The sequence below is a fragment of the Macaca nemestrina genome, chromosome 13 (genome assembly GCF_043159975.1).
Source record: "Macaca nemestrina isolate mMacNem1 chromosome 13, mMacNem.hap1, whole genome shotgun sequence".
Taxonomy (NCBI): domain Eukaryota; kingdom Metazoa; phylum Chordata; class Mammalia; order Primates; family Cercopithecidae; genus Macaca; species Macaca nemestrina.
Window position 1 is genome coordinate 42,860,398 of NC_092137.1, and position 12,962 is coordinate 42,873,359.

At 41.1% G+C, this 12,962-nt stretch overlaps 1 protein-coding gene across 8 annotated transcripts in view; it reads left to right on the plus strand.

Annotated features, from left to right (window-relative positions):
• Positions 1 to 12,962, plus strand: part of LOC105464917 (metastasis associated 1 family member 3) — a 261,198-nt gene that overhangs the window by 222,134 nt on the left and 26,102 nt on the right. For all 8 annotated transcript variants that reach the window (XR_011611651.1, XM_071076627.1, XM_071076621.1 and 5 more), the window contains exons 15-16: positions 3,957 to 4,043; positions 8,140 to 8,286. Coding sequence is in view for 7 of the 8 variants with exons in the window: in XM_071076627.1 (XP_070932728.1) it covers positions 3,957 to 4,043; positions 8,140 to 8,286 (234 nt within the window). In the remaining variant the exon portion in view is untranslated. The remainder of the gene's footprint in view (positions 1 to 3,956; positions 4,044 to 8,139; positions 8,287 to 12,962) is intronic.

A 12,962-nucleotide genomic window follows, 5' to 3' on the forward strand; every position in this document is an offset into this window, starting at 1 on the left:
GGGGACCCCTGCTCTAGGAAACTAAAGACGTATTCCTTGTGACCAGTCAAGTGACCTGAGTGAGATACAGATGTTCTCTCTGGACAGGTTTTGATTCCTTCTGGGTTCTTTGGGCATTTCTCAGATTGCTTTCATTATCTGTGCAGTTCAAATGTGTATCTCCATGTTGAAGTGGAGTTAGGTGAGTAGTTTGGGAGCAAGGACTGGCTGACAAGTGGCACCACTGTTGGCCTGGCATTGAGTGCAGCCCAGCATTCCTTCTAACCAACTTAAGTGTGGGCCAGACAATCCTGCTTATGGCTATTTCCTCAGGGCCAACCGTATTTTTCCTACTGAATGGCTACAACTTTTCTTATGTTGAAGAGTGACTAAGGCAGTCCTAGAATCTTTTCACTGTAATTTTTTCACAGTTGAGACATAATTCTTGCCACCAACTACTTTTTTTTTTTCTTTTGAGACAGGGTCTTGTTCTGTCACCCAGCCTGGAGTGCAGTGGCGTGATCATGGCTCACTATAGCCTCTTAACTCAAGGGATCCTCCCTCCTCCTCCTCTTGAGTAGCTGGAACTTTCTATAAAATATAATGAGGATTAGTGAAATATGCATCTTTCTAAAAAGCTTTGATCTCCCGCTCAGAGATACCCTGTAATGCAAATTGTCACTTGGAACATCACATAATTAATCCTACTATTTTTAATGAGAAATTAGAAGCAAATATAGTTTAAAATGAAACGTCTTTGGGAATTGTGTTGATGACCTCTCTGATGGATTTGTTGATAAGAGCCATCAATGTCTATCAATTGCTGCCATATTGGCAGTTTTCCTTTGGGCCGTATAGACTGGAATAAAAAGCAAATCTTATTACTAGTAATACGGTGATTGCCTTTGTAAAGACATTGAGGAAATAACCAAGATGACTCATTCCAGCTTTATTTTATTAATAGAGAAGAAAGAAAAATTTGTCTTGTCCTCATCCCAAATATAGCTTGAATTTCAGGTGAATCAGTAGTATTAGCAAGAAATTATGTAGTGTTAACTCAGTGGTTTGGCAGGCATTTGATCCTTACAGGGTTTGGGTTGCTTTCTAGTGTTTATTTAGATTACTCTTCCACAATATGTTCATTATATTTCCACCTGTATCTTCACTATTATTCTACATTAGGTGAAAAGCTTCATAGCTTAGTAATTTATTTTTTCTCATGGAAATCAACTGAATAGGAAGAAAAGAAATTGGATCATTTATACTTGTCAGTGGTTGCATAATAATTAGCCGATATCTAGGGGCTATATATTCAGATTCCTGATTGTTTTAGGCTCTCTGCAGTATGTGCTTTGTCTATTTTAATGTTTTTGAACTTATTTTTTAACGTTTAAGTTCAGGGGTACATGTGCAGGTTTGTTATATAGGTAAACTTGTGTCAAGGGAGTTTGTTGTACAGATTATTTCGTCATCCAATTATTAAGCCTAGTACCCATTAGTTATTCTTCCTGATCCTCTTCCTCCTCTCACCCTCCACCCTCCAATAGGCCCCAGTGTCTGTTGCTCCCCTCTGTGCGTCCAGAAGTTCTCATCATTTAGCTCTGACTTATAAGTACGAACATGCAGTATTTGGTTTTCTGTTACTGTATTAGTTTGCTAAGGATAGTGACCTCCAGCTCCATCCATGTTCCTGCAAAGGACATGATATCATTCTTTTTTTCTGGCTGCATAGTGTTCCATGGTGTACATGTACCACATTTTCTTTATTCAGTCTATCATTGATGGATATTTAGGTTGATTCCATGTCTTCACTATTGTGAGTAGTGTTGCAATGAACATATAGATGCATGTGTCTTTATGATAGAATGATTTATATTCCTTTGGGTTGGGTGATAGTTCTGTTTTCAGCTCTTTGAGGAATCACCACACTGTTTTCCACATGGTTGAACTAATTTACACTCCCATCAACTGTGTATAGCATTTCTTTTTCTCCGCAACCTCTGTTTTCTCTGCCATCATCTGTTATTTTTTGACTTTTTAATGATAGCCATTCTCACTAGTGTGAGATGGTATCTCATTGTGTTTTTTTTTAACCACAACGAGAATTTTTTTTTAATGCTCTTTTGCCATCTTCTGTTTAATAATTTTCCAAACAGTTTGTTTTGTGAAAGGGCTAGAGCTCATAAAAACTTAATTTTTATTTAAAATTATTTGAAGTTCCAGACTTGCACATTTTAACTCTAGTAGAGCAAATAATTCCTATGGATATCAAAGGAAATTCCGTATGTGTATGCCCAGAAATGTCTCCGTTTGCAAAAGGAAAAATTCTTCAGTAAATCAGAAAACCTGTAGGACATTTTTGTCAAATATTTGAAGGTGGGGAAAAGGCATAAACAGTAGAATCAAACAAGTTTAAGTGATTCTGTTAATATTTATGACAATATTAAAGTATTTCAGTACACGTTTTGTCCCTTTGTCTTGCACATCTGCTCTTCCAAATGACAACTAATTAAAACACAGAATATTTGTATTGTATGCTTTAATTTTCTTTGTCTGAAAGTGTCTTACAATAGGGTATAATGAGCATCATGAAAACTTTGATTAGCTAATACCCATCCTCACAGTTTCTTATTATTCTGACTGTTGGATGAAATACTCTGCACACAGGTAGCCTTTTAAATCTCAGCATCAATGACATAGCTTGATCAGGGGTAGAAAACCAGTGATAAAACCAAATGGCCCATTATTACTCTTGCAAATCCCTAGTCTAACAATTGAGTTTCGCCAAGATGAGTTAAGCCTTCACGTGGGGATGGGATGGCCAAGTATGGCCCACCTAGGTCAGAGATGGCCAAGTTTGTTGCCTTTAGCAGCTGTCATTTATCTTCCATGTCAAATCAATCTTACATTAAGACTGATTCCACCTTGCACTTTACAGCCATTATTTCTGCTATAATACAGAAATGCCATGGCTAGAAATGAAGCATATTTCTGAGATGGGCACACGCAATAAAAAAGCCTGAGTGTGTTGGATGTGCATTAGCTATACCCATGTGGGGCTTTAAAGTGCGTGTTTTCTATATTGCTCTGGTACCTTTTTTTTCTTTTGCTTTATTTCTCAGGGGTTAATGAGTTGTTTTGGTAGCCCATGAAAACATCACATGGTTATTGTAGGCATGACCTAGATAATGGTGGTAATGTCGTTGAAGAGTGCTGTCTGTATCTCTTGCATGTAAATTGTTATTATTATTATTATTGAGATGGAGTTTCGCTCTTGTTGCCCAGGCTGGAGTGCAGTGGCGCGATCTTGGCTCACCGCAACGTCCACCTCCTGGGTTCAAGCAATTCTCCTGCCTCAGCCTCCCAAGTAGCTGGGATTACAGGCATGTGCCACCATGCCCAGCTAATTTTGTGTTTTAGTAGAGACGGGGTTTCTCCATGTTGGTCAGGCTGGTCTCGAACTCCCAACCTCAAGTGATCCACCCACCTTGGCCTCCCAAAGTGCTGGGATTACAGGCGTGAGCAGGTGGGCAGATCACAAGGTTAGAAGTTTGAGACCAGCCTGACCAACATGGTGAAACCCTGTCTCTACTAAAAACACAAAAATTAGCCCCTCATGGTGATGCTTACCTGTAATCCCAGCTACTCAAAAGGCTGAGGCAGGAGAATTGCTTGAACCCGGGAGGTGGAGGTTGCAGTGAGCTGAGACCACGCTGTTGCACTCCAGCCTGGGTGGCAGAGCGAGACTCCGTCTCAAAATACTACTACTAAAAATTACATGTTATTTTATATAAATCCCATTTAGAAATTGGGAACCAGAACTAGAAACCATTTTCTCAGGCCCAAAAGGAAATTATGTGGGAATCTGGTGGCTATTTTGTATTGTTTTCTACTTGTACCTTTATTTCTGTGGTGCGTGTAGTCTGGCTAGAGAAATCTGTTTCATTGGTTATCTCCATGTTTCTTTCTCTCCTCAGATGCAGACAGACATGCTGAACTATCCGGAAGTCCACTGAAAAGCAAAAGCACTAGGAAACCTTTGGCATGTATCATTGGGTATTTAGGTGGGTATTTTCTAATAGAGGAAAATTTCAAAGAGCAATTTCTGAATATTATAGGTATTTGGCCGTTCTAAATGACATACCTAAACTAATTCAGGCCCTTCAAATAGCTGGAATTGGATACCTTTATCTATATAGTCAGTTTATTTTGTTTCAGAAACTTTTATTACCAACACACACAACACACACACACACAGAGTTATGGTATATGTTTACTTTTCCCAAAAAGCCATCAAATAAAAATGTAATGTATATTCATTCATAAATAAGTGAAAAAGAAAATAAAAAGCATTCAATTAGTACTTACGATGAAGTCTTAAGATTCTTCTTCAGATCCTTCCCCTGTTTCTAACTCACCTCACCTCTTTTTAAATAGAGAATTTATTTACTTATTAAAATGAGATCAAACTGGTTTATAACTTAAAATAATTATTGGTTTTAATTTTTTATTTGTTTTTTGTAGAGACAGGGTCTCGCTATGTTGCCCAAGCTAGTCTCAAACTCCTGGCCTCAAGCAATCTTCCTGCCTTGACTTCCCAAAGTGCTGGGATTACAGATGTGAGCCACTGTGCCAAGCCTAAAATATTTATAGTTTGGTGTGCTTAAGGCGACTTTGAAGAGGAGGCATTTGTATTGCTTTCTGGTTTTTATCATGCCGTCTGACTTGGCAATCTCCAAAGATGATGGCTCCATTTTTATGTTGAAATATCACAATTAAGAATAGTATAAAAAATTACTATGCAATAATCTTTTTGTTTAAACAAAGTTTTAAGAGAACTTACAAAATAATGGTTTTCCACATACCTAGAAGCAAGAATGGCTTGTTTTTGTGCTTCTTATAGTTCTTTTTCAGTAAAGTGAAATATGTACTCAGAGTTGCTTTGACAGAAAGATTTATAATTAAGAAATGTTCAGACTGCAGACATCAACTCTTTTAAAAATCAATTGAATTTGGTATATTATCTAGTCCTTACCCGAATGTTCCAGGAGTCAGAGGCTCAAAGCTTCTTCTTTGATATTACTCTACTATCTTATTTCTTGCTTTCTTTCTTTCCTTCTTTCTTTCTTTCTTTCTTTTTTTTTTTTTTTTTTTTTGAGACGGAATCTCACTCTGTTGCCCAGGCTGGAGTGCAGTGGTGCAATCTCGGTCACTGCAAGCTCCACCTCCTGGGTTCACACCATTCTGCTGCCTCAGCCTCCTGAATAGCTGGGACTACAGGCACCCACCACCACACCCAGCTAATTTTTGTATTTTTAGTAGAGACGAGGTTTCACCTTGTTAGGATGGTCTTGATCTCCTGACCTCATGATCCACCCGCCTCAGCCTCCCAATGTGCTGGGATTACAGGCATGAGCCACCGCGCCCAGCCATTTCTTGCTTTATTTTTCAGGGGTTAAAGAGTTGTTTTGATATCCCCTGAAAATGTCACATGGTTATTGTAGGCATGACCTAGGTAATGGTGGTAATGTCCTTGAAGAGTACTGTCTGTATTCCCTGGCAGAACTGACTCCTAGATGCCCCTTCCCACCTTGCATGGGAAAGTTTCTGATCACAAAAAAATAGAATAGGCCAGGCATGGTGGCTCATGCCTGTAATCTCAGCACTTTAAGAGGCAGGCAGATTGCTTGATTCCAAGAGTTTGAGCCTGGGCAACATAGCAAAACCCTGTCTCTACCAAAAATACAAATATTAGGCAGGCATGGTGGTGCATGCCTGTGGTCCCAACTACTCAGGAGGCTGAGGTGGGAGGATCAATCGCTTGAGCCCAGGAGGCAGAGGTTACAGTGAGTTGAGATTGTGCCACCACACTCCAGCCCAAGCGACCAGTTGAGACCCTGTCTCAAAAAAAAAAAAAAAAAAAAAAAAGAAAAAAGAATATAACATTATTAGCCTTTCCATGAATAATTGTGTGCTCCTACTGTGGGTAAATTGGTCTCTATATCTGCCAGATAGGCCCACACTGTGCTGTTCTTACTAGCTGAACCACATCCCTACACAATATATTTATGAGTATTTATATGTTGAAAACACTGTACTAAGTGATTTGGGAAACACCAAGATGGGTAAGACCTTGCCCTCAAAATTCTTAGTGTAGTGGGGAAAGCAAGCAGGTAAGAAGAATAAAACAAAGGATTAGATCCTATAAAAGAATTACAGGTAATATGTGTTGGGCACTTGGAGGAAGGACTGTTTTTTTCTTTTTTTCTTTTTTCTTTTTTCTTTTTTTTTTTTTTTATTTGAGATAGAGTCTCACTCTGTCACCCAGGCTGAAGTACAATGTCTCCATCTCGGCTCACTGCAATGTCCACCTCTCAGGCTCAGGTGATCCTCCCACTTCAGCCTCCTGAATGACTGGGACTACAGGTGTGCACCACCACACCTCGCTAATTTTTAAAAATTTTTGTAGAGATGGGGTTTCACCATGTTGCTCAGGCTGGTCTCGAACCTCTGGACTCATGCAGTCTGCCTACCTTGGCCTCCCAAAGTACTGGGATTACCAGAGTGAGCCACTGCACCTGGCCAACCAGGGAATTTTTTCTAATGAGTGTTAGGGCAGCCTACCTGAAGAAAGTAATAGTTAATTTCAGACTTAAAAGATACTTAGAATTCAAATAGAAAAATAGGAAAAGGCCGGGCACGGTGGCTCAAGCCTGTAATCCTAGCACTTTGGGAGGCCGAGACAGGCAGATCACGAGGTCAGGAGATCGAGACCATCTATCTCGATGGTCTCCAGACGAGAAGAGATGGAAACCCCGTCTCTACTAAAAAATACAAAAAACTAGCTGGGCAATGTGGCGGGCGCCTGTAGTCCCAGCTACTCGGGAGGCTGAGGCAGGAGAATGGCGTGAACCCGGGAGGCGGAGCTTGCAGTGAGCTGAGATTGCGCCACTGCACTCCAGCCTGGGCGACAGAGCGAGACTCCGTCTCAAAAAAAAAAAAAAAAAAGAAAAGAAAAATAGGAAAAGCATATTCTCTTCCCTCATAAGGCCAAGAGAACCAGATGAACAAAGGTTTCAGTGAGTCCAAGGACTTGAAAGCAGCTTGTCTGGTGTGGATGGAGCATAGGCTGTGGAGGTTAAATGAAACACAAGGCTGGCAAACTTGTCATGTCATGTTGGAGAAAAAAAAAATCACTTTTTTGGGTGGCAGTATTCAAGCCATTTCTAAATTTTGGCAAACGTGGGGACTTTGACCAGAGATGTAGTAAGTCTAACAATTCCAACGGCTTTTCCTAAATTCCAGTAAATAAGGGCGATATCTCAGCCCTTACCTTCAGTGAAAGGGTGAGAAGACAGGATGGCTTGTGTGTAGTTGGCCAGCTGCATGATGACTCTGAGAATCGGTGAGCTGGTTAAGCTTTAGAAAAAGGCTGCCCAGCTTTAGTAGTAAACTGAGGTTCTTAAATCCAGTTCCTACAGTGTTACGGTTTCTGTCCATCCACAATAAGAGCAAGTAGTTCTGGGCTGTATGGCTAACAACAATATACTTTTGTTAAATGTGCATATGCCAGTTTTGTGATATATCCTTAGATAAAGCATTTCATCTACCTCTTGACTATTGGACTTTGGTTTCAAGTTTCATCTATATCAAAATGTTCTAGGCTGCGAGTAATTGATCCTGGTCCCATACTCTGTCTGGTTACAGAGCCAGAGGAGGAATCCTGTTTTTCAGAAAGCTCACATACCTGACATGGTGACTGGTTTGACAGAGCACAGAGGTGTTTTACCCTCCTCGCCCCAAGGCTACCTCTCCAGATAGCCTTTTGATGTCTAATATCTTGAGGAGTCAGATGCCTTATTCCCTTAGTAAATCACATGTTGTATGTGACCTTCTGAAGTGGCTTTTTGTTTTGTTTTTGCTTGTATTCACAACCCGAGGCTCAGAGCTCCAGCCAGCAGGGGAAAAACCAGCTTACTTGATAAGCAAAGCCATGGCAACACCACTTGAAGCTGACTCATTATGCAAGTCCTTGGCTGGCTCAGGAGGAACTGACTCTCAGCTCATTAAGTAATAAAATGTGTGCCTATTAGCCAATGTAAGTGCACATAGATTTTTAATATCATGTTCTGAATTGAGAAACCTTTTTCCCCCCATCAGAGATCCATCCTGCAAAGAAACCTAATGTAATTCGATCTACACCAAGCCTGCAAACCCCAACTACCAAGCGGATGCTAACAACTCCAAATCACACATCTCTGAGCATTCTGGGGAAAAGAAACTATAGTCATCACAATGGTCTGGATGGTATGTAAGCCCAGGAATTCTGGAGGCTGTTCTGACAGAGTGCCTCCACACTCAGGCATGTGTCTGCCACATCCAAGAATATATTATAAACATGTTCTTGTGCTCCATGATTGAAGTATGTGGTTGAGGAATAAGGGGGAATATGACCATATGCCACATTTTGCCAAGGGATAGTTCTCCATCCCATCAGGAGGTACCTGTTTGCTCCCATCTCCTGTTAGGAGGCGTTTTTGGAGATGAAATCTGTATTTAGCAGATTGCTTCTGCTGGGTAATAATGTTCTTGTTGTGATGCGTACTCACTGCTCATTTAAGTTTTCTTGAGCAGAAGGGATTATTTTGCCTTATGTCTGAGACATCAGTGTTCTCTGGGGGTTCTTCAGTGTTCCATGGGTCATTCTGAATTTGGCATTTGTCACTTCTTTTACCTTATAAATGTTTTTAATTGCTCAAGAGTGCTACATGTCATGAAAGGAATTGCCTGGGTGATGTCCTAAATACAGAAATAATTGCTTGAAATGGAAAATAGAAATATCACCTCTTATCCAAAGTACTTCTCTTGGGCTTGGCCATATAATGACTCTCCAGGTGGAATTGAATTATCTTCCCATTTGGACTATAAACACAACCATAATAAATCATCCAGGCAGTATATATTGTTCATTTCAGTAGTTCTGGACTTTGAAACTGTCTTTATTGTTTAAATGTTGGCATTTATTTATGAATAAAACTCTCTCCAGGCTTTTCATGCCTCTGGAACTCTAAATTCCTTACGTGACAGTAAATTATTTATAATGAGGCCCCAGAGCAAGGATGTGGAATAAACCTTCTAATAATAATTTCCTATGGTTGTTTTTCTCCGTTATGACTTTTGATGTTCATAATGATGTCAAAAATGTGTAAAACAGTGAGGGCGAGGAATTGAGTTTGCATTTATAGGTTATCAATGTGTTAAGATATGGTTTTCAATAATTTAACTACCCAGAAGTCTTACAGAAACACTTCCTTGCTAATGAGAACATTGGCCATCCTTGACACAATATGCCTGATGTCTAGACAGCGGAAGGAGTGTGTCAAAATGTGAAGATTGGATGTATTTCTTTTCAGCCTTTTCTTGCCCACAACCTTTAGATTCAGGCTTGAATGTAATCTAGAATCTCTCTTTTCCATTATACCACCTCCCTGGCCTTTCTAGGCATATAATCTTGCTATAGAAAGTATAAAGTAAGTCCTGAAACACACACACACACACACACACACACACACACACACACACACACACACACACACACACACGTATATATTCTTTTCGGTAAAAAGACTGTCATTGTGGGCCAGGTCCGGTGGCTTATGTCTGTAATCCCAACACGTTGGGAGGCTGAGGCAGGAGGATCCTTTTTGTAGAGACGGGGTCTCTCTATGTTGTCCAGGCTGGTCTCTACAAAAAGTTTAAAAATTATCTAGTGGCGCATGTCTGTAGTCCCAGCTACTAGGAGGATCGCTTGAGCCCAGGAGGTCGAGGCTACAGTGAGCTCTGATCATGCCACTGCACTCCAGCCAGGATGACAGAGACCCCATCACACAAACACACACACACACACGCGCACACACACACACACACACGACTGTCACTGTGACCGACGTTAGCATAGGAGGTTTCTGGTATCTTCTTTCACTCACACTCTGTGTTCATTCTGGATCCCAGTCCTGGCCTGCAATACCTCTTCTGTTGCCCTTTCCTCAGTATCACACACCTGTTTTTCTGGAATTTATTTAAAATGTCACGTTGTAGTGTTCCCTCTCTAGGGCTGCTTTGTTTCATTTCCCTCTGAAAGAGTGCTGCCACAGAGTCATTACTTCTCTGCTCTGAACAGAATAGCAGGGCACACAATGAATCCTTGGTTTTTTGTAGACAGGGACCTTCAGCCCTTTTGGGGGAAAGACCCATCTTATCTTCTGAAGAGACTTAGCTGCTGAAACACTTCCTTTTTTAAGACCCATTTGTATTTGCTCTCCTGTCATGGGATGGAGAGGAAGGCTGATGACATGTGCCTGGCACTGTGTTAACTCCCTTACTGAGTTCTCTCATTTAACTCACATGACAGGAAGTTCTGGGAGGTTAGGGAATTTGTTTTGTACATCATTGTATCTCTGTGCTTAGCATAGTACCTGGTACTTAGTAGATTCTCAATATTTATTAATTGTATAAATGGAAATGATTGAGAAAAATGAGACCTAGAGAAGTGAATTAAATTTTCCAAAGTTACCAGGCACTACAGAGACGAATTGAGATTCCCACTCAGATGTGACTGATTTCAGAATCTTCCCGTTTAACCACTGTTATGAATGAAATCGTGGCTCTCAAATGTGCTATATTAGGTTCTATCAGCAAAGTAGAAACTACGTAAGTTATTTCAACAGCTAATTTCCTAAAAGAAATCAATATGATGGATATTGGAGGGCAGAATAAATCAACAGAGAACATGGGGCGGGGGCACAGGAAACAGCCACCATTCTCAGGGTTGGGAGAGCACAAGGAAGAAGCTGGGCTTATCACAACCCAGAAGCACAAGGAGGGCCTCAGAGCCAGAACCCAACCTGGAGGAGAGGGCACTGCCCTGCCAGTGCAGGTACCTCTCAGGAGGTGGGATGAGGTGGTTCTGGGACAAGCTGCCGCACCTACCTGGAGGGACACTGACAGGAACAGGACTGAGCAGGTCCTACCTCCCTGCTCCAGCATTGCAGGATCCCTCTAGCGCCCTGCTGGTGTGACACAGAGCCAGACAGCAAAGGAGAAGTGTGCTTGTAGAGTACCCCCCAGCCCCAGCATCATGGAGCTGAGAAACCAGGGTGTAACAGAGGCACACGTGTTAGAAAGTTCTTGCTTACAAATGGACCTTTTCATTGGGATAATGGGCCTGTTTCCTATTTCCACAGGGTATAGGATCCTGATTAATCAGAGTTTCCAAGATGAACTCAAAGTACTGGAAATAATGTTCTACTAATAATTTTCATGAGATAGTTATTACCATCATATACTGAAATAGATAGATACAAACTCATGGGAAAGCCTTGTTCTGTGTGATCCAATAATAAAATCAATTAGCATTGCTACTTAATTATCAGCGTGTCAGACAGATGAGCATACCAAACAGAATGTTATGGGCAGAAGAAATTGAATTGGAAACAAAACCTGGGGCTGCTGAGATGTTTAGGCCTCTTAGTTTTAGGGCTGCCTGCCCACTTCAGTGGCTTGCCTCCTCCACTCACCCTCTACCTTTGCATTGCAGGTTCTTGATGATGGGAAAGGAGTCTGTGAATTTGGGCTAGCAGAAAGGATTTTGCTTGGCATTAAAAAAAAAAAGAGGGACAGCTTCTTATTTCCTCTCCGAAAATCACTGTCTTTCCTGGCCCTGATAGAGACCTTTTAAAGAAAGGCCTTGGTATGGACTGGGTGCAGATAGTCAGAACTCTGTATGCTCTATTAAGGAAACTCCAGGGCCACACACAGGCCCTGTGACCAATCTAATAGAACCTAAACTCCAAAGGTGAAGATGAAATATATATACATAGGGGGAGTGGTGGCCTGCACTGGTAATCCCAGCTACTCTGGAGGCCGAAGCGGGAGGCTCACTTGAGCCCAGAATTTGAGACCAGCCTAGGCAACATAGTGAGACCCCAACTCTAAAAAAATTTTTGTTTTAAATTAGCTGGGTGTAGTGGCATGCATCTACAGTTCTAGCTACTTGCGGGCAGGGCTGAGGCAGAAGGATTGCTTGAGCCCGGAGGTCGAGGCTGCAGTGAGCTATGATTGTATCACTGCACTCCAGCCTGGGTTACAGAGTGAGATCCTGTCTCTTAAAAAAAAAAAAAAAAAGGAAAGAAAGAAAGAAATCTGCATACACAAGAAGCCTCAGTGCTCAGTGCAGGGAGTCAGTAATGATAGAAAGAATAAAGGTTCAAAATTAGAGATCTGCACAGTGCCTTGCCAGTCTCTCTATACTTCAACCTTTCTCCGTAGGATGTTGGTCCAGCAGTGTGCCGTATGCTGTCATTGTGGTTTCCAGTCCCATCTCCTCCATTTCCTCCACTGTGGACATTTTTACTGCTAGCAAACCAGGTATCACCTACTATGTTTGCCCTACTTGGTTAACTCCAAGTGGCTGTGAGTAGGTGAGGGCCTAGGCCAGCAGGGATAGAAGAGCCATTACTGGAAAACCTTTCCATGTCAGAAAACCCCGAAGAGAGGGCAGCAGGGGAGACAGAACTTGTCTGTGCCATGGGGGGAAAAAGGGGAATCTGAGTGTTTGGAATCAGATAGGATTAATTCCTTACTCCTCTGATTGCTTCTTGTGTGACCTTGGGTGATTCACATGGTTTTTTTTGTATGAGTTTTCTCCTCTATAGATCTGTAGAATACAGATGACATTTGCCTTACAGAATTGATCTTATGATTGAAAATTTTCATGTACTTAATTTTTTTATTTTTAATTTTTTGTGGATACATAGTAGATGTGTGTATTTATGGGATACATGAAATATTTTGATACAGGCATGTAATGCTTAATAATCACATGAGGGTAAATGGGTTATCCATCACCTAAAGCAGTTATTCTTTCTTTGTGTCTCAGACAGTGCAATTTTACTCTTTTAGTTATTTTTAAATGTACAATAAAT